At 40.9% G+C, this 25,079-nt stretch overlaps 1 protein-coding gene across 1 annotated transcript; it reads left to right on the forward strand.

Moving 5' to 3' along the window:
• Positions 1-1,548: 1,548 nt before the first annotated feature.
• On the forward strand, positions 1,549-23,834 carry LOC120566694 (neuronal acetylcholine receptor subunit alpha-3-like). Its single transcript, XM_039813282.1, has 7 exons — positions 1,549-1,809; positions 16,118-16,257; positions 16,364-16,408; positions 16,505-16,614; positions 17,127-17,334; positions 19,246-20,259; positions 21,491-23,834. The coding sequence occupies exons 1-7, from the start codon at positions 1,752-1,754 to the stop codon at positions 21,614-21,616; spliced, it is 1,701 nt and encodes a 566-aa protein (XP_039669216.1). The 5' UTR covers positions 1,549-1,751; the 3' UTR covers positions 21,617-23,834.
• Positions 23,835-25,079: the final 1,245 nt, after the last annotated feature.

The raw sequence follows: 25,079 nt of genomic DNA on the forward strand, positions 1-25,079 counted from the left end.
TTCAGCCTCTTGGTTCCTGACCTGCCAGCTGCTAACATGCAAGACACATTTACAATTAACAACCAGTATGGCAGCACACAGGTCCTATTCTCACATTACTGATTTTTGTTAATTGTGGTGGCAGTGTGAAACAGGAAAACACACAATAGCGTGTCAAACATGATACAAAAAAATTGCTCTAACCTCTCAAAACTACTATCTTTGTCTCTTTATATTTCGTCCCTAACTATTTTTTCCTGGTGTGTATTATGTGTATGTCGACACTGATATGTGTGTGTGTGTGTGTGTGTGTGTGTATATGTGTCCATGTACAAGTATAAACTCGTTATAAATAGTAGTAGTTTTTCTGCCAGGTAAGTGGGTTTAGAGGAGTGAATATGTGGCACAAATACATCATATGCTGCTGAATACTAAAACATATATACACACAGATACAATCATGCACACAAGCATGAGTGTATTTCATGTAATTTCATGAATTATTACTGTCTGTCCATCCTGTCATTTGTTGCATTATAACACATCACTACAGTGCATGCACTGATTTTCTTTTATAAAAGATTAATTTAAGGAAGTTGGACAAACACAAAGAAGATACTTTGGATGCATATCTGTATACTGTTCTCAATGATAGGATACAATCATGTCAAGTTGAAGGATTTTTATATTTTACTCCCCAAACTCAAAGCATAGTGCAGAACAAAACTACAGATTAAAGATGTTAATAATTAAGTATATTAATTCTAATGTTTACTTCAGTGTGTGAAACCCACTACTACTGCATGTTTTCTTTTAAAGATGAGATTAGTCTGGACTCGCATGTTCAACCGTGCACTTTTGCATGCTGCTGCTATGCATTAATAGTTTTCCATTATTTGAATTGGGCAGAGTTTGCAGCCTTCAAGACTCTATTATAGAGCAGCTAATGCTTTAAGCTGCCTGTGCATTGTTATGCGTACAAAATCAATTAAGTGACTAAATAGGTCATTTACAGCTCAGCAGTGAAAATAAGTGATCTTACTGTGTGTGTGTGTGTGTGTGTGTGTGTGTGTGTGTGTGTGTGTGTGTGTGTGTGTGTGTGTGTGTGTGTGTGTGTGTTTGCTGCATCTTACTCGATAGAATTATATTGAGTAGAAGTGAGAATAATTCTTTGGTTTGTATTTTAGTTTAACTTTCTTTTCAATTTTCTGAGAAATGACGCCAATTATTTACAAACATCTACATAATTTTGATTATTTTAAACTTAAACTCTATATTCAGGGAACATTTTGCCGTAGGCTATTTGTACAGAGCTCTTCACGATCAATCAGGCAATCAAACATACAATAACAACTTATAATTTTTTAAGGAAACAGGATTGCAAAACTAAATATTAGATTCAATATTGAAATCGACATGCAGTGGCACTGGCGGTCCTAGAGCCATATTTGAAAACCATTTCATTATTCCAAACTTAGCCTATCACATGTGAGTCACTGTGAGTCAGGTCGCTAGGTTTGGCCCCTGGGTGAGAGGGTGTTGTTAGTGTCGCGCGGGGACGAAGGGAGGGGAGAGAGGAAGGCGGGACGTGCAGAAGTTGTTCATGTCGGGAGAGCGCACCACGAGTCCAACATCTCCACGCTCGGGAGCGTAAAGGAACATTTTGCTCGAATCTTGAGGCTTCACAGACGTCTGTAATGCGTTACTGACAAGACTTCAATCATCAGCATCATCTTTATCCTCAGAAAGCATCGTCAAGCGTCAATGTATCAATGACTTTCTCCAGGAAACTAACAACCGCCCTCCTGCTGGTGCTCCTCGCAGCGCAAGGTAAGATACAGCGCGCCGTCAGTCAATGCTGGGCTCGCAAAAAGTAGCATTATACTAGTTACTTTAGGAGTACCATCATCTTATTTAGAGCTCATGTGAAATGTGCTCAATACATTGCTTTTAAATTGTCTTTAGCCACCCCCCACCTCGAGTTACCTCCCATTTGCGCTCCGTGAGATCCGTAAAAACAAACAGCGCTTTTGCCCAACCGACTAAATTGATTGACCAAGCGTAAACATGGTTATAAACGAAACTTAAGCGTGATGATAAATACGTTTCTGCTGCAACTGGCAGTTTGTACAACATATTCAACATACTTCTTACATTATTAAGTCGTTGAAAGCTCAGGAGTGCAAAACTCAAAGCAGAAAATCAAGAGCTGATCTTGAAAAAAGCCCCCCATTTTAAGTGCATCCTTTGCTGCTCTATCAAAAGACATATGCTCTACCTCAGGATGGAGATAATATTGTTTTTTCCATTCTTAGTAATGTGCTTGCCTGATAAAACCCACGTGCCTGGGAATTATAATATCCTATATTCTATAGAAACTTGTATCGTCATTGTAACATTGCAGGAAGGGACTTAGGGTTTAGTTTCCTTTTGGACATGATGGTCTGTGATCGTGACATGTCTCATTAAAGCTGACACCTCATCCCCTGGAGCTACTGAGAAGCAGCCATACATGCGCAAAACGAGCCGCCACATGGATGACATACGTTTCTCCAGCAGCAGCAGTAGCGGCTCAATGAATTCCGATGTTGATTTCATTCCTGGATCCTTCAGATGTTGAGGGCTCTCTCCATCCACAGAGGTCAGGGTTAGCTAGAGGCCAGATGCAATGGAGCTCTTGGGGTTCAGTGTCTTGCTTAAGGACATTTAGACGGGGTTTTGTTCTTCAACATTACTGCCTCATTTAAGTAGCTGTGGATGAACAAACTGAATTGTTTGTTCATTAGATTTCTATTTTTCAATTAGATGAAAATAAATCAGGGTAAGTAAGTGTTGTCTTTAGCTCAGGCTAGCTGCGGCTATCCAACGTATTCTCATCAATGGGTTTCTATAATAGTGTACAGAGACAGGGCTTGACATTAACTTTTTTGCTCACCAGCCACTGGCTAGTGGTTTTCCAAAAGCTACTAGCCACTCAGCAATTTCACTAGCCAGTTTTTTGTGGAAAATTACATTTTAATTGAATAAAGTTGACTACGGTTTGCTACAATTAACTTGAAGAACCAGCTTTACAACCCTTTTGAATGTAAATGAGCACTGTAAACACCTAAATCAAGACTACATAAAATATAACACTGCAGTCATCAAATATTCAGCTCTGATAATGTGTAAAGATCCTTTTTGCGCGCGCTGAACAGAGCTCTGGGGGATATTTTAAGGAATCACAGCGGCTTGCTGGTCTGGTGTACCGTATGGGCCACCGTACTCCAGCCATGGGCTGCTGCTGCACACTCGGTCACAGCTGCGTTCCTGTGTCGGAGGGTGGCACAGTAGGCAACTCCAGCCACCAGTGTTAAAATATAAAGGCATGCCACCCGCCAAAGAGGCTAGTGAGAGTGACTTTGTTAACCGTCAACTGCCAAAATCTACCCACATTTGGAGGGTTGGCAGGTACTAATGTACACAAACCTATGCACCACAACTTGTATGATATTTTAAGAAATTATGGTGACCGGTCATCATTAGGTCTACGTGACAGTAAAGTTTAGCCAACAAGGTGACTATGAGATGGATACCGGTCACCGGGAAGTGACGGTCGTGATAGTGATCGTGACAGTTAAGTTTAGCCCGACAAAAGGTGACTATGAAATGGCAACGTGAAGTTAAGTTTTAGCACCAAAACCACTAGTTAAGATCAGAAAAAGTTTGTTGTTTGGGTTAAAACACAGCTCACCTTAATTAGTACTTATGGGACACAAACATCTGTTTCCCAGGTGAATTTTTGTGTTTGCCCCTAAAGTTCTTCTGGAACACAAATGCTGCTCCCCGGTTGAAAGTCCTGCGTTCTCCGGTCATAATCACTACGGCCAGTAGAGGGCACTGCCTTAAATAAAGGACAGCCTGGGTTATCTCACCAGCTAACTTTCACTTAAGCTGTTTTTACAGAAAGATGTTCATTTCAATGGCATTGTATTTTTTTATATATTAAGACAGATACAAAGTCATATTCAGTGTCTTAACTCAATTTTGACCAAATGTGTAGTTACTGTGTTTTCCATTTTTAGGGCTCCCCATAGCCATGGTGGGTATCTCTCATACTAAAAGTCGTCTTCGGTTTGTCCCATACAAACTAGACATTTTTTTCTGGGAATGACACAGTGTGCTTTGAACAAACTGTGGGAGGAGTAATTATTCTGGCTTTAGGTTGAATCACTGCCAGTTTTTTTTCACTTTAAAGCTCAGATGGCAGCAGTGAGTTTGTCCCAGATGTGGTGCCTGGAGCACACTAAGTACCTTTGTGTTGTAATGCTCCAGTCGACATGTGAAAGACACTGGCTTCACACATCCTGTAACCTGATGCAGACTCAGAGTCGAGGGAAAGGGATGTGTCGCCGTATGACAAGTGGGATGGACTCTCTCACTCACTATGTCATTCTCTTCAGCTAGAGAGATTTGCTGCGGCTAACTGCTTTGTCACTTTGCCCTTGAACTGAGCGAATTTCAAAAGGAACAAGAAATTGGTGCCGTGAAGGGATGACAGTGTCAATGCTCTTCACAGTAGAGCAGATTTTGCTCAAGTGAGAGAAAATCGACTGTGCTCATGTTTGTTAGTGGTGGCTAACTCAACTATTTGGATGGAAAAATCCCAGAAAACGGAAGTATTTTGCCCTCACCTTCCTCTAACCACCACTCTGTCCTACACCTTACCTCCACCCTTCCTTTTCTTCCCTCAATCCCTCATTGACTGTGTGGGCTTTTGTATGATTCTGTACAGGGGCTGCGTATGCAGATAAGTGCCTTAATAAAACACATTGACAGACACACACACACACACACACTCCCAGTGGGGGTCCGATTAGCAGGCTACAGAAGGTATTGTCTCATGCTATCAAGGATAACGGAGGAAAAGCTGATCCTGCAGACCATGGGATTGGGTATTTTAGTCGAATCTGGCTGAAATAACTAGGAGGTAAGGAGCGGGAAATCTGTACAGGCCTGTACAGCATGGTGCCTGTTAGTTGGAGTTATGGCATTCACAGCCTGTGTGATTATTGTAGGACACAACAACATATTTCAGGATGGGATAGTTTCAGTAAGATTGAGATTGAGTGATTAAAATGAGTGAAATTGCATAATGCATTTCCCCACAGCCTACAACCTCTCCAGCAGAAATAGCTGAAAGAATTGTCCACCCATGCTTGCATTATACTGATCTGATCCGCATTATGTTTCAGGCTTGACCTTTTATCTTACAGTGCTTTTTAATATGCTCCAGCTGCATGTCGACAGCGTAAAGAGCAGTCACTCCAGGATTTCACAGGCTTTTTTTGAGATTGTTGTGCCCCAAAATGCCTGATTTTGTAAAAACATTCATTACCAGTTGGGATGTCTTTTGTATTTTTGTTGCACTGAAGTTTGCGAAAATTGCAAAAAAAATTGCGATTCTTTTTGGTATAGTTCTTTAAAAATAAAAAGGAAAATTGTTTTGGGGAGAACAAAATTACTATGGGCTGTTACTAGGATGAGTTTTCCTAGTAACCTTACCAAAAAGGCTCAGAATGCTGCAAATGTTGGTATAATATGAAAATGGCTGGTGGATTTAAGACAACAAATTATAATTTATTGAATGAATCAAATTTGAACATATGTGTGGCTTGTTGATCTTTACATTGTTAGTTAATTTTCTAACCTAGCCTGGGACACATATTCATACGGTTTGATAAAGTACTTATTGGATTTTAACTTATCATTGCACTTCCAATAACGAGCGGAGCTGTCCTCAATTTAGGTCATCCTGTACGTCTCATCTCCGGTTTTTCCTGCATCCACTGTGTGTGTTTGTGTTTGTGGGGCAACTGAGCAGCAGCACCGCCCGCTGCAGAGAGCCGACAGAATTGAAATGGCAGCAGCTTTCAGCGACTTTAGTTACAGCGTATATTGATGTTAAATTGTATACAGGTTGGCAGGACGATCTGAAATCTTTTGCACGGTCTTTCGCTGTACGTTTTGTTGGTAAATGTGAGATATTCGAGTCACACACGTCTTGTCTTCATATCAGAAACAAGGAAATGAATTTGGCAACGTATGTGTGTTACGTCAACCCGTTCTCACTTGGTCAGTGGCTCTCAGAGTACGCCTCAGAGTCACATACTGACGCGAAGTCTGGCACGTGGTACTGCTGGGATTGGTTGAATTCACGTGAATTGTTGCGATCCTGACATCGCAAAATCCTGGAAGGACTGAAAGAGGATCTGCCTTTTTAAAGTTCTGCTCAAGAGAGCAATAAGTGCAGTGAATAATTTAAAAAATACTCCAGTGAAAAAAAAAAATGTCTTCACAATGGAGGCTGTCATGTGGCCAACAATCAAATGTTCTTTTTTCACCAGCATTCAAAATGGTTTATATTAAGCCCCTGTGGCTTCTATCTAAGTCTGCTTGTATGGAGTTGTCTGCTTGCATCGCAGCATCATCAAGCATATTTGCTCATCTCCCTCTTCCTGAGCTTGGAACTACAGAACAGCAACCTGGTTACTCTCCCAGAAGCAGTATAGTTGCATTAAAGTCTGACAGGCAATCAGTGTGTATGTTACTGTGTGTGTGGCTTAAGGAGTGTGCAGGGGCTTGAGGATCCTCTTAACGCGATTGTCGTGGGATTATTGCAACCAAACCCCTATCCCACACACACACACGGTGTAACCACCACAGGCAGAGGCAGCCGACTTATTCCATCCCCTATGGATTGGCTTAAACCATCATACTCCCCTCCAACCAACACCACACACACACTTTTATTCTCTTTCACACACATACACAGACATCCTCCTCCAGACAGCCCTGCTGCCTGATTCCTCTGGGACATCCAGGTCTTCGGTGCTGGCGATGAACTGAGACAGGCTTTAGGATGGAAGGAGAAAGGGTGAGAAGTAGGAAGCTAGAGAAAAGTTTCAGCATAACAACAGATGCCGCAGATGGACGACTTTTTGCACCCACTTTTCTTCTCCTCCTTACCTGTTTAAATGTTCTATTGACTGGCCTCAGTCTTTCCTTTCATTAGTTGTTTTAATGCTCAGTTGCATTAGTTGTCGTTACTTCCTTATCGGCATGTTTGGCAGTAGCTAAGTGTGTTTGTTGTCTTGGTACTGGAACAGAAGTCGAGGCTCAACAACTTTAAACGTTGATGGTTAATTAACAGACAAGAGTCAAGCTCTCCTTCTCATAGGTCCATACAACAATCAGTAATACATTTTGCTGTTAGTTTCCCATTGTGAATCTTGTATTTCATGTGTTGTTGTCTTTCTATCCCACGTCTGTTTTTGCCATTTTCAAGAGTGATGTTGGTCTCTGTATTTTGGTTGTCTGCAGTCGTCTCGTTGAATTCCTAGTTTAGTTTGATCTTGATCTCTGAGGTGTTGAAAGCACTCTGATACCTGAAAATAGCCAAACTTCATCCACGCCTATCACCAGGTTGGGCTTTGCCATGTTGCCCACTTGCTGAGTGATGCAGCCCTCACCGATTGCCCTCCTGTATTCTTCAAAGTTCTGGCCTTCCATGTTCCAACAAACTACCTAACCATTATTTGAAGTAGGATTTCAGTTTGCTGCAAAAAACAATGTCATAGCTTCCTTCTCAGAATCCATCAGTAGTACAGCAGTGCAAGTCACCCATTGAGCCATCCAGCCATTTTCCATTAACTTACCCACATCTGGGTCATGGAAAATAGCACTGCCCAGCATACTTTCTTTAAGAATTTTCTTCCTCTGATGGATCCTAAAATATTTTTAGGTCATTGGGAACAGTGGAAAATGTAATCATTCCAACATGTGCTGGTTATTTATAGATAGATAGATAGATAGATAGATAGATAGATAGATAGATAGATAGATAGGTAGATGACTTTATTAATCCCCAGCAGGGAAATTAAGGTGTCTTTGCAGCCAGCTACCTGCCCCAGAGTTTCTCCAGAGGGAGGAAGCTGCATCATTATTGTCATTTTAAGAGACTCTTGTCAATACGGAAGAGCAGGAGCTCAACACTCAGAAGCTCCTGCTGCCTTAGATCTTCACTCTGCCCTGAACAATACCTACAATTTGAACAACAATTGAATAGTTTATAGCAGCGTTGCTTGAACATCCAGGAATATATTGTCATTTTGCTAAATCTTCCATGTAGTTTATCTCTTGACACAGAGTTACCTATTTTGTGAGATTGAGACGTATATTGTAGAAAAGACACGTTTTCCCAATGGTTTGAAAAGATGGGGGAATGATACAATATTTATTGTGGACTTGGGCCACAGAAGCACAGAGGTTTTCAAAACCTTTACCCAATACTGATTCACTCAAGGCTGCTGGCATACACGATCAACAAGCCTTCTCCAGCCTCACTGCAGGGGAGATAATCCGACATTAGTTCTGATTAGTCTATTATCTGCAGCTGCGACAGCTGCACTGTAGAGAACCACCACAACCGCCCTCTGAAGACAGACACAGCTCCCAAACTGAGTGTTGCAGCAGTGCATTTTTAGCTCCTGCTGCAATAGGAACTTCTAGAAATATGACAATATGTAGCTACTTTAATAAGCAAATATATGGTAATATATGGTAATCCCAGCCGTTAATGCTGATAATCGGTCCCATGGAAACACATTGTTGAATCTGTCATTCACCTTTTCTGTAAGTATTGAGTTGTATTTTCTTAATAAGCTCTCACTTCTTTTTCCCTCACATCCACATGTTTGCCTGGTGGGCTGCCTGGCTATCTATCTACTCATCTCATTCATCCATGGATGAGTTTAAATGACATAAACAGCATCTGAATTCTTTGTTGTTTATCTCATTTATTTTTTAGGGAAATTTTACTTGGTGTCATCTCTTTTGATCTTGAGTTAGAGGGGATGAAAGTCCCTTTGCTGTTTGTGTGATACATAAGAGTGAATGTGAGGGAAGTGTTACGCTAAAATGTAACTACACAATATACATTTATTGTTTTTCGTTTCCAACACCCCACGACTGTCAAGTATGGCCATTATTAGACTGATGATATCAGCATTAAAGGTTCCACCTGCTTAAGTTTTATTCTTAGTAAACATTCTATGGGATTGAGCTACTTAAATTTGCTGTTGTCCTATTAGAACATATTTACATTTGGAGAAATGCCCTCTTTTTTTTTACACTGACAATATCTTATACTCAGAGAATCTGACCTCAAAACTCCCACATCTTCTCAGATGAAAGCATGAAGCCATTGAATTTCATGCATCAGTGAAAAAAATCATATGCTGTTCAGAGGGCATCGCATCAAAGGTGAGTGGACATACTGTACATTAATAGGAACATGTGCATACACATAGGGGCACACACAGTTTCATGTATGTACAATATATAGGCGATCTCTCATACATGAAGACACATAGGTTTAAAACATGCACTGTATTGTTTAATGGGATGGTCACAGCACATACAATAATCACTGAAAAATACTCTTATGCGTCACTCAGCATGTCACAGTAAGGCCATCAAAAACCCTAGAGAGTGAAGACACACTATCTAGCTGTTCTCTGCTTCTTCTTGCTGTCACTTTACTCCTCCTATCTGTTCTCTTCGTTGTTTCCTCTCTCTCTCTCTCTCTCTCTCTCTCTCTCTCTCTCTCTCTCTCTCTCTCTTTGTATCTTTTTTCCATGCACTCACACACTGTCAGCAGTGTATTATTGGAGGGTAATTAGTTCATAGTGTCCACCACTTGCTCCTAGGCTCATCCTGTTAAGTACATGCCTGATCAAAGAGCCTCCCACAGGCCACGGCTCTTTCTGCAGCTTTGAGCTCCTGGAGCCACGGGAGACGGGGACAAACTCACATTTGGCTTGCTAATCCTAAATCAATGTGGTTATTTAAGGGTGAAATGCATGACTGCTTGACTTGGCTTCATCCATGTCAGAACAAAGCCTCATCACTTTGTTAACGAATCAGAAAGGCAGAGGAGGGAAAGAATGCACGTCTGGTAAAATGAACTGTCAAGCTGATTTCATGTGGTTTTCATCATCACAGGCAAAGACAGTTCTGTCTACAATGATTAACAACTTTCTTCTAAAGCTCGAGACTAGGGCTGCACGATTATGGCCAAAATGATAATCACGATTATTTTGATCAATATTGAGATCACGATTAATTATCACGATTATTTGTTGATTTTAGCCAAAACAAATTTTATTGTCACATAATTATATAATTATAACTGCTTTTACATCCATATTGTGCTACATTCCTACTAATACATCCATATTGTGCCACATTCCTCCTTTATTGAAGGATACTGTGAAGGAGTATGCCATTTCAGGTGTTGTGCGACCGCTTTCCACACATGCATGTTTGCCGTGAAAGATACAGGCAACGCAATTTTCTGTTCACGTTAACGGCGCATGTGGTGCCTGGTATCTACCAGACGAAATAGCTACGCGGATTTCTGTGGCTCATTACACTGCCACTTACATGTCTGCGTTGCGCTCTGATGCTCCGAAACCCACGTTAGAGGCAACATAAACATCACTGCATGTCACGCTAGTAAACACTAATAACACGTTACACAGCAGGTAACGTTAGCCTACCGTTAGCCACAGTAGTAACTGGATTAAACACGGCTAAAATGCTGACTGCTAAACAGTGTAGTGTGTCTGTATTTCAATGTATGATTCCAACAGCAGGACGTCCAACAGTCTGCTGCTAAAGCTATGAGCTAAAAGACACAAACTAGCACTGGTCACTGCTGTTGTCTGAAAAACAACACAGCCGGGACAAAATGTTGCGTTTACTGGTAAACTGGTAAACATTGTGACAGGCTTATGATGACCGACTGCTACCTGTTGTGGAAATTTCCTCACGTTACTCTGTCCTCTGTGACTGTCTACATCTAGAAACTAAGCTGCGCGGTGCAAGCAGGGAACAGCTCTGATTGGCTCATGGAGACATGTGATCAGACAGTGGTTTATGGCGCGCTAGATTGGCTTTGCAAAAACTGTTCTATGAACGGAATGACGCATTTTAAATATCGCTCGATCACGCAAATTTGATCGTGGGAAGCCAATATCGTGATCGTGATTAAAATTCGATTAATTGTGCAGCCCTACTCGAGACAAATGAACTGACACATTATGTTGGTAGCTTGCAACGTGGCTCTAGCGATGTTGGTTAGTTCACCACATTGCTATAACATTTTGTACAGACATTCATGGACCCCAGATGATGTATCTTCATGACTTTGGTGATCCTCTGACTTTTTCTCATGCCACCATGAGGTTTTGTCGTTTTGAGTGAGATGCTTCGACAACTATTGTATGGATTGCTATGAGATTTGGTACAGACATTTATGTCCCCCTCAAGATAAGTTGTAAACTTTGGTTATTTGGCTATGTTTTATCATCAGGTCGACATTTCACTTTGTCCCATTCTTTGGTTTATGACCAAATATCTGCAAAATTAATGACATTTCCATCAGCCTCATCTGAACTTTGTGTTTAGTGCTAATTAGCAAATGTTAGCATGCTAACACTAAGATGTTGAACATGGTGAACATTATTATATAGCATTGTGAGCATGGCTGTAGATTCTTAGTCTTGTGTCCCTGTGCACTTTTGTGAGACATGTTAGCCTTGCTATAAAATATACATCATCTAAGTAATATATCAACGTTTTATGAACCTATTATGTTGAAAATATAATTCCACAGCTGGACCAGTAGGAAATGCTCTGGATTTTAACTTTAACTCGCTCACTGTCTGTTACTTTCACATGCAAACTCATAAATGCTCTCTGTGCCACACAAATTAAATCCTTACATTAAATGCTGTACATGAGTGCAGTGAGCAGTGTGTGCGTGTGCAGAATTAACTGAGGTGAAAGGGCAAAGGTTATAATTAATTTTCTTTAAATTAAGTCGACTTAAGATCTTCAGTGGCAGAGCAAAGAAGGGAATTAGTGACTGGCCAACAGAGAAAAAAAAAATATTGTCTTCATTTTCTTTTGTCACAGTGAACAAAAGGTCCAATTAATTGACTGATTATAATTGCCCTGGTTTCCCCTTGCCCAATTAGAGGCTTAAGCAACTTTCTGTGAGTGCAGTGAATCAGGGAGCAGCGGGCAGTTTTAAAGGTAGGTACCAAGAGCTGAAATTACACAAGCGTCTCAGGAGAGAGGCCTTTTCATTAAGCTTTAAGATTCAACTCTTCTATGCCAGTGACCTCAGAAAACTTGAGTTTTGAAGCCACTTTAGTATAATGCAAATTCTTACCCGTAGAGAACTAGATCTGAAGTTTTAATTATCTTAGTTAGTTAACTTCTTAGGATAATTCTGCCTGTTAGAATGATACTAACAATTTCACTAAAGTAAGATAAAATCCCCAAATGGTTCTGGTTACTTCATCAGGGTGGTGATCCTGATCAGGGTGGTTAGTTTGATGAAAGCTATGCTGTGGAAAATGTTTGGGGGAATAAACATGATGGGAAAAAGGCTTTGCGACCTGATTTTCATTTACATTCATCTTTTTATCAGTGGACTTCACAAATAGCTTATGCCTCCACTAGTCTGCACCCCACTGTGTGTGCTCTATATGAACTTGAGGGAGGGAGGGAGGGAGGGATAAAGATCAAAAATGTATTGAAAGTGTAATATAGGAATACATTTTTGCATATTCTCCATTTTGCTGTAGCATTCTATTCATTTTTATGTGAGACTAAATATTGTCCAGAGTCATATCTGTGTTTGGTCATTGTTTTTAATGTGCACCAGATGTTGTGATTATGTAAGTGTTGGGAGTGTTTTTGAATATTTTAGCTCGGTCAGCTAGGTCTACCCCTGAGCTGTGTTAGCCCCCTGTGAGGTTAAATTAAAATTAAGTTAAAACCTGTAAAATGTAAAAATCTTAGGGGATGTGCTTTAGATTTAGATTCTAACAAACTAACAAGGGATAAACTTCAATTACATTTTTATTTCCCCGGCTTCGGCATGTCTGATTTTGTGAACATGAGCAAATGAACAACTCTCCTAAAATGAAAAGCCAGACAGACCGTAATCTGAGATGTCTGCAAGATATTCATCTACGGGTACTCCCGATGGATGAACGGCTTTATGAATTTACTGTATGGACAAAATATGAAATAACATTTCAGCATATACTGTAGGTTCCTAAAAAGAATGATGTTTAATTAAAGTACCATCCTACTGAAAGTACATTTTTATCTAAGGTGTGTGAATGCATTGGGTATAGTGTCTTTTGGCAGTGGAAGACATGCACAGTACTAATACTGAAGTCTGGCAATGCTAGCTTAGATCAACTAGTTGTGTAATATGACAGGCTGTTCTCATAAACCACAGTCACCTTTTGTCGGCTAAATTTAACTGTAACAGCTGCTGTCACGACCGTCACCTTACTGTGACTTGTACCCGGCTCACAGTCACCTTTTCTTGGCTAAACTTAACTGTGACTGGTCGGCTAAACTGTTGGCGGTCGCTGTAATTTTGAATGATATACGAATTTTTGTGCATACGTTCTCATACAATATCATACAAACCTGTTAATTAGAATGGGTTGAATCTGTACGTTCATAACCTACACAATATTATTGTTTCTCCTTGTACAAGGTTAAGTAAAGACATGACCTAAAATTTATTAAAGTGCTCATATTATGCTTTTTGGCTTTTTCCCTTTCCTTTATTGTGTTCTATATCTTTGTGTGCACGTTATAGGTTTACAAAGGGAAAAAGCCCAAAGTCCACCCCAAAGGCACTTACCATCTCCAACAGAAAACACTTTTCACAGACTGCCCCAAACAGCTCTATTGTAGTCCAGCCTTTACTTCCGTGACAAACGTGCGTCACTTTGTAATATGTTATAATGCTCGCCTAGCTGCTAGCATGGCACGCCCTCATACTCTGCTTCTGACTGGGTAGTAGTCCTTACCTAGCTACTGCGCATGTGCGACTCCCAACAAAAATGGAATAGTGGGATTCCTCACTCTGTAGCTAAAACAGAGAGCTCAACACACAGGGTGAAAAGAGGAGCTGCAGCAATGTGCAGTACAACAAAAATATGGTGTTTTTTTTTTTAAATTAAACCATGTAAACCTATTCTGATATAACCTCTAAATACAATTATGAAACTGAAAATGAGCATAATATGAGCACTTTGAGATATGATCTTTGAAGATGATGAAGAGTAAATTGACAGGAAAAAAAATAAAAGTAAGGCTGTGAAACAGTTTTACAAGCTTCTGGTTTGTAGAAAGATAACTGACTCACACAGAAAGAAAGTGTTCCATCAAAGTACCCATATTTTATTAAGTTGTTGCCAAGGAAACCTTTTGCCTTTTCAGTGAATGTGGCTATTTGTGTGTATATGGGCTGTGACCCATATGCCCTATTGATGAAGCACATTCTCTTCAATCTCTAAAATGGTACACGCCACCCAGTAAGTGCAAGTGTAATGGAGTTCTGACATTGAACTGGCCAAATGTACCAGCTACCCAAAAAAAAAAAGGGTAACAGAGAAAAGGACATGACACAGAAAAATGGGATGAGGACACAGTTAAAGGAAGAGAGATTATGTTCATGTTATTCTATGATAATGTACTGTGTAGAGGATATAGCTAATTGAAGCCACTGGCTCAGTTGTTCTGACACGCTGGTGGTGAGTGTGTGTGCAGTCCCAAGTGAGGCAACATTTTCTGCTTGGACAGGCGTGGGACTATAAGCCATCCCAGGCACCACTTGTGGCGGTTTTCCACAATATGACCTTCAGTCCAGACTTACAAAGCCTGCACACACACACAGACTTCTTTAGACTAAAACTGGCCAATGGCACACCAATGCTTAAAGCATCTTGTGTTTGGAGATTTCCTAAAAGCTTGCAGGCTTTGTCTTCCCTCTGTAAACAGGCCATATAAACACCTCTCAAAATGCACTTCGATCTCTCATAGCCTTCACCCCCATCCAGAACAAAGAGACATTAATTTAAAGGGTCTAAATCAAACTAAAACACATATTCCTACTACCCTCAGTGGAATCTAGACACAGATGCTTATATATAGGTTTATTTGTCTGTCTGTGGTAGCTACAAAGTGAAAGTGAAGACAGTGGGAAAATGTTGAAGCTGTTCTGAAGATGATGTGGATTCAATGTGACTGTTTCCTTGCTTAATTTCTCAATATCTTTTGGAAGAGTGAAACATGTCTAAAGGCTTTCTGGTGAAATGACCCCTTGATATGAGAACAACCATCTCTATCTTTTTCTTTAGCAGACATCATTTTGAGTGGCTGACTTTAAGTCAAGTCTAATTTACTTACACTTTTTCTCTTAAGCGGCTCCCCGACACCACCACTTGTTCACCTTTGTGACCACAGCAAATGTGAAATGGCAATTACCAACTTTTGACCATCAATGTGAACCACAAGCAAGCATAGAAAAACATGGACATGAAGCCTGATTTAGGGTCCCTATGAAGGCATTAAGAACTCTGGATACTGTGTGGCGCCCAAGAATCATCTTTACTTACAATTTTACTACAGAACTGCAATGACAAATGGCAAATCCGCTGTGGTCCCCATAGATGGCTATTGTAAAAGACACATCCTTAAATCCGTTGAAAGGACATCTTGAATGGCACACAAGGTAATTTATTACTGTTAAGCTTATAAATAATTAACTTGTACATATTTTATATGTATGACTGGTTGAACTGACCTTTACCATCTCCACTCAGGATTTCCCAAATACCCTAACATACACTTTAGAAGAAGTAAAATTAGCATTTTGTTGAAAAAAACATTCTAGAGAAAAGTTGGGACTTCATGAATATAATTCAGTACAGTCTGAGATTGAGTGCTGAGTAAGGGAACTACATCTTAAGTCACCTCTGCATTTGATTGATGATCCCCATTACAATGTTTTCCCTTCTCTCAATTCCCCTAAATGCATACCTCGGGACTTTGGTGACCCGAGACTATATTACACCCTTTCCGATATGATTTTAATATATGTCTTGATCCATGTTATATGAGTGCTGGGTCTCTAAAGACCCAAGGTATGTAGGAATGTTTGAAAACACACCCATGTATTTAAGGATTTAACTGTTTTTTCTTCTTCTATTATCAGGCTGTTTTTCATCGAAGGGGGAGGACAGATTATTTCGGAGGTTGTTCAGGAGGTACAACCAGTTCATCCGGCCAGTGGAGAATGTATCGGATCCAGTCACAGTGGAGTTTGAGGTGTCCATGTCTCAACTGGTTAAAGTGGTAAGAAGTGGATAATGAACAACTCATTGTCTCTAAACAAAGAAATCATATGTTTTATAAAAGCATCCTTTTCTCTTGGTACTAATTCACCCTTTTGTCTTTACAGGATGAGGTGAATCAGATTATGGAAACCAATCTGTGGCTGAGACATGTGAGTGACGTTTATCCTTTATGTGATGTCATTAATGATGACACATTATTTTTCTATCAGGCTTTTTACTCATGCTAAGTTTTGTCTGTCTTTTAGGTGTGGAATGACTATAAACTGAAATGGGCCCCTGTTGACTACGATGGGATTGAGTTCATACGAGTTCCATCCAATAAAATTTGGAGGCCAGACATTGTTTTGTACAACAAGTAAGTTTTAGTGCCCAAATGCAAAAGAAGAACTCCATGCTCAGCTACTCTGAGAGAAATTCAGAATTAGCCCTCTAACTTTTTCATATTTTCTTTACTCTTCTTCATACACACGCTACTTTTATTTACTCATCAGTGTTTCCTTTAGGATTTTTTTTAGCAGTGGGGGCCGGTCTGTCCGAACAACAACCCGACTCGGAAGAAAGCGAACGTTTTGACAATAGTACATACATGTGCAAAAAGTACATCAACACAACAGTATGTGGAGTTAAACTGGACAGGCCCAATAAGCTCTGAATATTTCTACTTGTTGTTAAATTGCAATGGGCAGTGCATTATGTCTACATTGTGCATCTGCCCTATTTCTGATGTGGTGGCAGAAATGTTGCCATGGTGGGCCGCCACTACATAATCAACATAGAGGAAACACTGCTCATGCTCTCCATCTTCTGATCTTTTGTGTTAAATGTTGTAATGGCCTTTAAGTAAAATGGTATTTACATCTCTCGCAGTGCTGTAGGTGACTTCCTCGTGGAAGACAAGACCAAGGCTCTGCTGAAGTTTGATGGCACCATCACCTGGATTCCTCCAGCTATTTTCAAATCCTCCTGCCCCATGGACATCACCTACTTCCCATTTGACTACCAGAACTGCTCTATGAAGTTTGGCTCCTGGACCTATGACAAGGCCAAGATCGACCTGGTGCTCATTGGCTCAAAGGTCAGAGGGCATCTCTGGGTCTTAGGGAGAGATCCTTGTCATCTAGCAGTCATGCAAATTTATTCTACATGGCATGTTTACAACACAATATTTTATTTATATTTGTTAGAATCAGGTTTATTGCCAAAGTAAGTTACACTTACAAGGAATTTGCCTTGGTGGTTGGTGCATACATAAAACATAACAAACATATTAAACCAGGGGTCTTCAAAATTTTGGAGCAGGGACCCCCTACTACATATTGTATAAAATGAAGTTGTATATTAAACTGGGTCTGCAATAACACGTAGGGCGCCCTAAAGCCTTTATACATACCTTTTTAGCGCATAGAATACTAAGTTATTAAAACAATACTTGTTGGCATGATTTTATAAATCATGTTTTAATGTCAACCAATCCTTTGGATCCACTGTACCTGTGGATGGCTACCTTAGTGACTACCTTACTCATTAATGGGTTTTTTTCTCACAAATAGGCTGATTTATATTTGCTAATATGTTGGATTCATGGTACATTTTCATTTTTGAACAAACTTTCACACTTATTACAATAATTTGGTGGCCCTACTGCAGTAACTCTGAGGACCCTCAAGGGGTCCCGGACCCCTGTTAAATATCTCTGTATAAACATTAATATGAACTATGTGGCAACCCAGGGGACCTGAACGCCAGATTCACAATGAACATAGGAAACACAGAGACAGTTGCCTTAAACAGAAAGTGTTCTTTAATGAAGTAGCTCGGGAAAAGGGTAATGGTACAAACTGCAACCGGATTGGCTGACCCGTTTCCCCTGGTTTGCCACAACTAAACAATAAATACAACAAAACAAATATACAACATATATAATATATATATATATATATATATATATATATATATATATATATACATACTTAATATATATATTTAGTCGGTGTCAGTGGGGGTCCGAGGCATTGTTGGTGAGGTTTTTATGTCATGAGGTTTTGGTGGACCGCAGCCTCCTGCCAGAGGGGAGAGGTTCAAACAGTTTGTGTCCGGGGTGAGAGGGATCGGCTACAATCTTTCCTGGGCGCCTCAGCGTCCTGGAGGCGTACAGGTCCTGGAGAGACGGCAGATTGCAGCCGATCACTTTCACAGCAGAGCGGATGATGTGCTGCACTCTGCCCTTGTCCTTAGCAGTGGCAGCAGCGTAGTGTAGAAGTGACAGGTTGAGCTTCTTTAGCTGCTGCAGGAAGTACATCCTCTGTTGTGCTTTTTTGATGAGGAAACTGATGTAGCTCCCACTTGAGGTCCTGGGAGATGATGGAGCACAGGAAGCGGAAGGACTCCACAGTGTTGACTGTGAAGTCACCCAAGATGATGGGGGAGAGCCGTGTGTCGTCTACAGACCTGTTGGCTCTATAGGCAAACTGCAGGGGGTCCAGGAGTGGGTCAGTGAGGGATTTGAGGTGAGACAACACAAGGCGCTCAAAAGACTTCATAACCAAGGAGGTCAGGGCGATGGGTCTGTAGTCATTCAGTCCTGTGATCCTTGTTTTCTTGGGGACCAGGATGATGGTAGAGGACTTGAAGCAGGCTGGTACGTGGCATGTCTTCAGTGAGGTTTTAAAGAGGTCTTTTTTTTTCTTCTTTTTTTTCATATTACAAGGAAGGTTTCAGTACTGAGCCACAAATACCCTTTTATGTGCTCATATCATCTTTTAAGACAAAATGGGACCAAGTTCTATTAAATCATTTTATCCTTTCATGCCATAAAACATTTAGTGATGTGTCACAATTTACAAGTGGCAACTTTTGAACATTTGATCTACCTACTTCTTTTGTCTCTTTAAACTGACTTGTATTCATTTTCACACAAAAGCTGTTGGTTTTAAAACATTTTTCCCTCAGAATTACTTCTATTGACTTCATATTTGCACTTCTTCAGGTGAACCTGAAAGACTTCTGGGAAAGTGGAGAATGGGAGATCATCGACGCACCAGGATACAAGCACGACATCAAGTACAATTGCTGCGAGGAGATCTACCCGGACATCACCTACTCCTTCTACATCCGCCGCTTGCCTCTCTTCTACACAATCAACCTTATCATCCCCTGCCTCCTCATCTCCTTCCTCACAGTGCTGGTCTTCTACCTCCCGTCTGACTGCGGCGAGAAGGTCACCCTGTGTATCTCCGTCCTCCTCTCCCTCACTGTGTTCCTGCTGGTCATCACTGAGACCATCCCTTCGACATCACTTGTCATCCCTCTGATCGGGGAGTACCTCCTCTTCACCATGATTTTTGTCACGCTCAGCATCGTCATCACTGTCTTTGTGCTGAATGTCCACTACCGCACCCCTATGACTCACACAATGCCGGAGTGGGTGAGGTCTGTGTTCCTCGGGGTGCTGCCCAGGGTGATGCTGATGAGGCGGCCTATCGACCAGGGCTGCTCCCCCCCTGCCAGTATTACAGGAGGGAGCAGCGGGGGAAACACAAAGAGGAAGAACAGCATAGGAGGAGGAAGTGGCTCAGGAAGTGTGAGTGTCGGGGGTATAACTGGAGGTGTAGCGTGTGCACCGCTGGATGGTTGCACAGGAGTAGGAGGGGCCGCCTCAGCTGGCAGCTCCATGAACTGTGTGGAGTACGGTGAGATGAACCGTGATGTGAACCGGGATATGAACAGGAGGTGCCCCTACAGAGGCAAGGAGGTACCGACTCCTGTCCCTCCCACAATGGTGCCTCCTCCTCCTCCTCCTCCTCCTCCTCCCCCCCCACAGGCACCTCCGACCCAGGTGCCCCAGGAGTCAGAGTTGCCCAAGGTGCCAAGGCCGCTAAATGCCCCTACAGCTGTCAACGCTGTTGTTGCCTTCTCCTTGGTGTCTCCAGAGATCAAGCAGGCCATAGAGAGCGTGAAGTACATCGCAGAGAACATGAGGACTCGCAACAAAGCTAAAGAGGTACAAAAGCTTGAGTTGTCTGTGTTGAAATGATAACTGCATAATAAAACAATACTTAGTACTATTTTTATACGTATCTCTGTGGCACTATATTCTTAGCAGTCAAACATTATCATATCAGTAAATAATATATTTCTGTTTATATTTTTGACTGCGACTAACAACAGAGTCACTGTATCTTTGCTGTATCTTGACCATGGAAGCAAAGTTATAGATACAGTCCTGAATTGCAACTACAAACATAAACATATAGCAGAAAGACACAAACATAACCTTTAATTACTATATTTATGGGGACTTGTACTGAATTGCTTTCATTCGCTGTGGGTGCTATAACCCGGCTGATAGGCAAAAAAAAGGAAATAAATACACACAATTGTGGTGGTGAAATTGAAACAAATTTATTTACAAAAGTAGTCAAATATACTGATTAATAGTGTGAAATGATTATTCAGTAGATCAGTGGTGTTTGTGAGTGAATGTGTGGTGTTGTGTGGGATAAATTAAGGATAAATAAATCAAAACAAAAGGAAGATGTGGTGCAGAGCCATCACAAAGGCTGTGTGAGTTCTTAAACTTAACCAAGACCTAATGCCCTAAAATAAATGGTTAACCTTGTGGGGACCAGAGTTTTGTCCCAAGATTGGTGTGCGCAGAGTCAGTCCCCACAATGTACACAACACAGCAAAGCTATGCTGTATGTGTGTTATCTTTGCAGTGTGTGAATTTCTACCTAGCTTAGTAAAAGATGTAGAAACCATTTACACAGCACTATAAAGGGAGTGTAAAGCTGCTTGTGCGTTGCAGATGGAGAGCTTTGCATTTGCCTCCTGCATACTCTGGATGGCCCTGATATGTTTGTTGCTTCAGCTCCATCTTTTCTTAGCAAAGCTGGGATCTTTCTTTGATGCATGCAGAATAGCTCCTTCTATAGGACACAATGGCATTATGGTCAGTGCAGCCATGATCCTATTATCCACACCTGACTGATCAAGGGATACTCTGTCAGCCTCTTTTACACATAAACACACACACACACACACACACACACCTTTTAGACCTACAGCTGTGTTGACACAGTAACATCACATCACATTTCACAATTACCATTAAGCAAAGGTCGCTGGGACTATTTTCAAAAGGAAAGTGCTACTGCCTATGTATTTGTGTGCCATAGATATTTTGTATTTTTTCCTACTTATACACACCTAAATTTCCTTCTTTTCCTCAGGTGGAGGACGACTGGAAGTACGTTGCCATGGTCATCGACAGGATCTTCCTGTGGGTTTTTGTGACCGTGTGTGTGCTGGGAACAGTGGGACTCTTCCTCCAGCCACTCATTAGCTTCTTTCAATGAGAAACTCTTCTTTGTCCTGTCCATTTGTCCCTCTTTTTTTTGTCTATTTCTGTCTGTCACGTTATCCCACTTGAATTACTTTGGGAATTATCCCTGTTGCAGCTCTTTCACATCAAACACTTAACTGTCTTCTTTTTCCTTCTCTGGCGTTCTGTCTCTCCTCTCTCTGTCTCATGCTCTTCTCTGGGACTCCATCATCAGACATCACTTCTAGCTCTCAGCTGTTTCCTCACATGACTTACCCTGATTTCCCCATGTCATCTTTGCCTTGCCCTCTCAATGTGCACGCAATGCTGTTACCCAGTCTCTTCCTCTCCAACAATGTTATTTTCTGACATGATAATCACATCTGCTCTCCTTCCTCTTTCCCTTTCTCAGTTTTTCTCCTCTCCTCAGCCATATTCTGACCTGCCCCTGCCTACAGCTTATCTATTCAATTTTGTTCGTTCTTCTCTGCATTTCCATTCTGTGTTTTACTGAAAAATCCATTGTTATTGTACAATCTTATACAATATGTTACAATGTCAGGTAATTATTAAAGTAATTATTATAATTGCTCTAACAGAACGTCTTAATAAACAGGAAGGGATACCTGAATACCTTTTTGTGAGTTTTGCAGTAGGACTTTGGCGTTGTAGGCCAGTGCAATAAGACACACTTTTGAGAAATGTAGTATATCATTTCTGTGTTAAAGACATATACTGACAGCTGGTAATAATAAGTATGATGTTGTGATGTGAAGGTCATCTGATGGCTGGCACCTGTACATATGTTTGTAAAATAAAAAAAGATTTATGCATGGCTTCTGAGAAGGATGCTATGGCTGTACACGCAAAATGTGTTTTCCACGTGCTCACACTAAACTGGCCTTTGCACATCAAGTTCATGTATTTCGTATGGGGTCATCCTATAACAATGATTACGCACAGAAACCTTGCACACTGAGTCTTATGCGTGTTATTACATGTATGTGGGTGCAATGAATAGTGCTCGTCCCAAACAGGGCTAATTAATTAATGGCATTAGCAAGAAGCTATCGTTTAGCTGCCTAGAGCTTAATCACTTTCTAATCTTTCATACATCCTTAGGTTTGCGATCAGTACCTACCATCCCTGATTCCAAGCTGTTCTGCAATCACCTGCCACAACCTATCTTTAAATTCTGCTTCTCTGTATTCTTTACTTTGTTTATCATAAAGTGCTTTGTGTTGGAAGACGTTAAATCAGTTTATCAGATGCCATTTTGGATGATGACGTTTTGCATGTACGGTGTCTCTGAGGGGTCAAACATCTCTCTAAAGGCTTTTGATGAATGCGAAATTAACAAACTTGTTCCAAAAACTAATGATCGCTGAAGGTTTCGGATTTGGTGTGTGAAGGCATTAAGTTTAATAATTACGCATCGCACATGAATTCACAACTTCACTGCAAACTTACAATCTATAGAATCTCTTTGAAATGTAGATTAAACTTGTAAAAAGATAAAAAGCCAAACGGTCTCATGTAATTTAATAATAAAGAAGGTCCTGGACTCAAACTGTGTGTGGAGGTTGCTATCGTCTCCCTGTATTTGTGAGGGCTTCCTCTGATGCTCCAGTTTCCTACAATACTGTAGTCAACTTGCCACATATGTACCCTGCCTCTTAACATCCTTTAACATTTCAAAAGCAGCTAACTTATTATGCAAAGAATATTGCAACATATTTATCAATGTCTTAGTACCATAGCATACAATTAATGGTAAAACAGTATTCTGCTTGAATTGAATGTTCCCTGATATTTACCAACTTAGGGCAGGTCTGGTCAGATGCATAATTATTGAGTTTATGTACTATAATATTGAGGCAATATTAGCCAATATTAGCCAATGTATTTATAAGGAATTGGATTTGTTTTTATTATGTTCACCTACAGCAGTAGACACACTTTTTGTTCTGCTGTTGTTGGTAAGCATCTATAGCATTACATTCTATTTCACTTCTGGATGTGTTAGTTTTAGCAAATGGCACAAGAGCCAAATATCTGTCAGTGACAGATGATTCTGGTGTGTGTTTTCTCGTTATATAACAGTCTTGGTGATTGGTTCTAAATCTCTGTAAAGACCTGTCTTATTAAGTGAGTATGTAAGATTTGTTAACAACAGCAAGCACCACTGACCATCTAACAGTCAAACACTTTGTGACTGGAAACTCCCCTGAATAAATATGTGAGGAACTGAATGAATATTGTTTCGTCACTCACACACAATACATCTTTGAGCAAGACATTTCACCAGCTTCTGCAGCTGGGACTCGCAATTACAAGAGTACACTTGTAGCAGGCAGTTGGTCATTATTTTATAAGATAAATTAAAAGTGAAAATAGATGTTTTTCAGGACGGCCAGTCAATTTTGAGGTATGTCTCTGATCAGGAACATTTGCTGCATTTCTCTCTCTCTCTCTCTCTCTCTCTCTCTCACTCTCTCCCCCTCAGCTAATTTTTTATCATCTCTATACTCTCACCTATCTAATGAAAGCATAAACATTTTTTGGATATTGCTATGATGTACTGGTGGATTTGTTCAACAACTATGATTTTAGAAAAAATATTTGAGGAAATTAATTTTTCATAATCACAGCAGCAGTTTCAGGGTGAAATGTACAGTTTTGCTGTGCTACTTGAAGAAACAACTTGGACACACAGTCAAACATACTGATGCATGTTGGGTGAAGTGGCCAAAACTGCGTCTCCAAAGCAAAAGCACAGCAAAGCATTTTTCCTTTGAAGCTCCCCTCTTTCTCTGACTTATCCCTCTTTCCCCAAAGGTCACGGGTGAGTCTGAATGTGCCTGTCAGCACTGACACACACACACACACACACACACACACACACACACACACACACACACACACACACACACACACACACACACACACACACACACACACACATTGAAAGTTGAGAGTGGTGAAGATACAGTCCTTTCCCCCTCCAGCCAAATTGGAGTCTAGCTCTGGCTTTGAATTGGTCCATCTTGTGGCTCCCAACAACCAATCACACTTAATCCTTACTAGCGAGTACTGAATGAGCGTGTGGACATTTCTGTGTGTGAATGTGTGTGTTTGTTTGTATGTGTGTGTGTGTGTGTGTGTGTGTATGTGTGAGTGTGTGTCTCTGTGTGTGTTCAAGAGGGGACAAGAAAGAATACACTTGTCACCTGAGGAGGTGAGAGTGAGAAACAGAGATTGTGGGCTAGTGACAGTGTGCATCTATATGTGAACTCAGCAGCATGGATATTGCTACATGTGGATTATGGGATGGATCATGGAGTCTAGTTATAAATATGGAGATGTAGCAGCAGCAGCAGCAGTTGTACAACAGCCACACATACTATCCCATCAGTCTCAGTCTGCTGCCTGACAGGGTCACATCAGCGCCTGGCTGCCACAGAATGAAGAGATCAGCCAGAGAACCAGCTACTTCA

This window comes from Perca fluviatilis, chromosome 10 (assembly GCF_010015445.1).
Source record: "Perca fluviatilis chromosome 10, GENO_Pfluv_1.0, whole genome shotgun sequence".
NCBI lineage: Eukaryota > Metazoa > Chordata > Actinopteri > Perciformes > Percidae > Perca > Perca fluviatilis.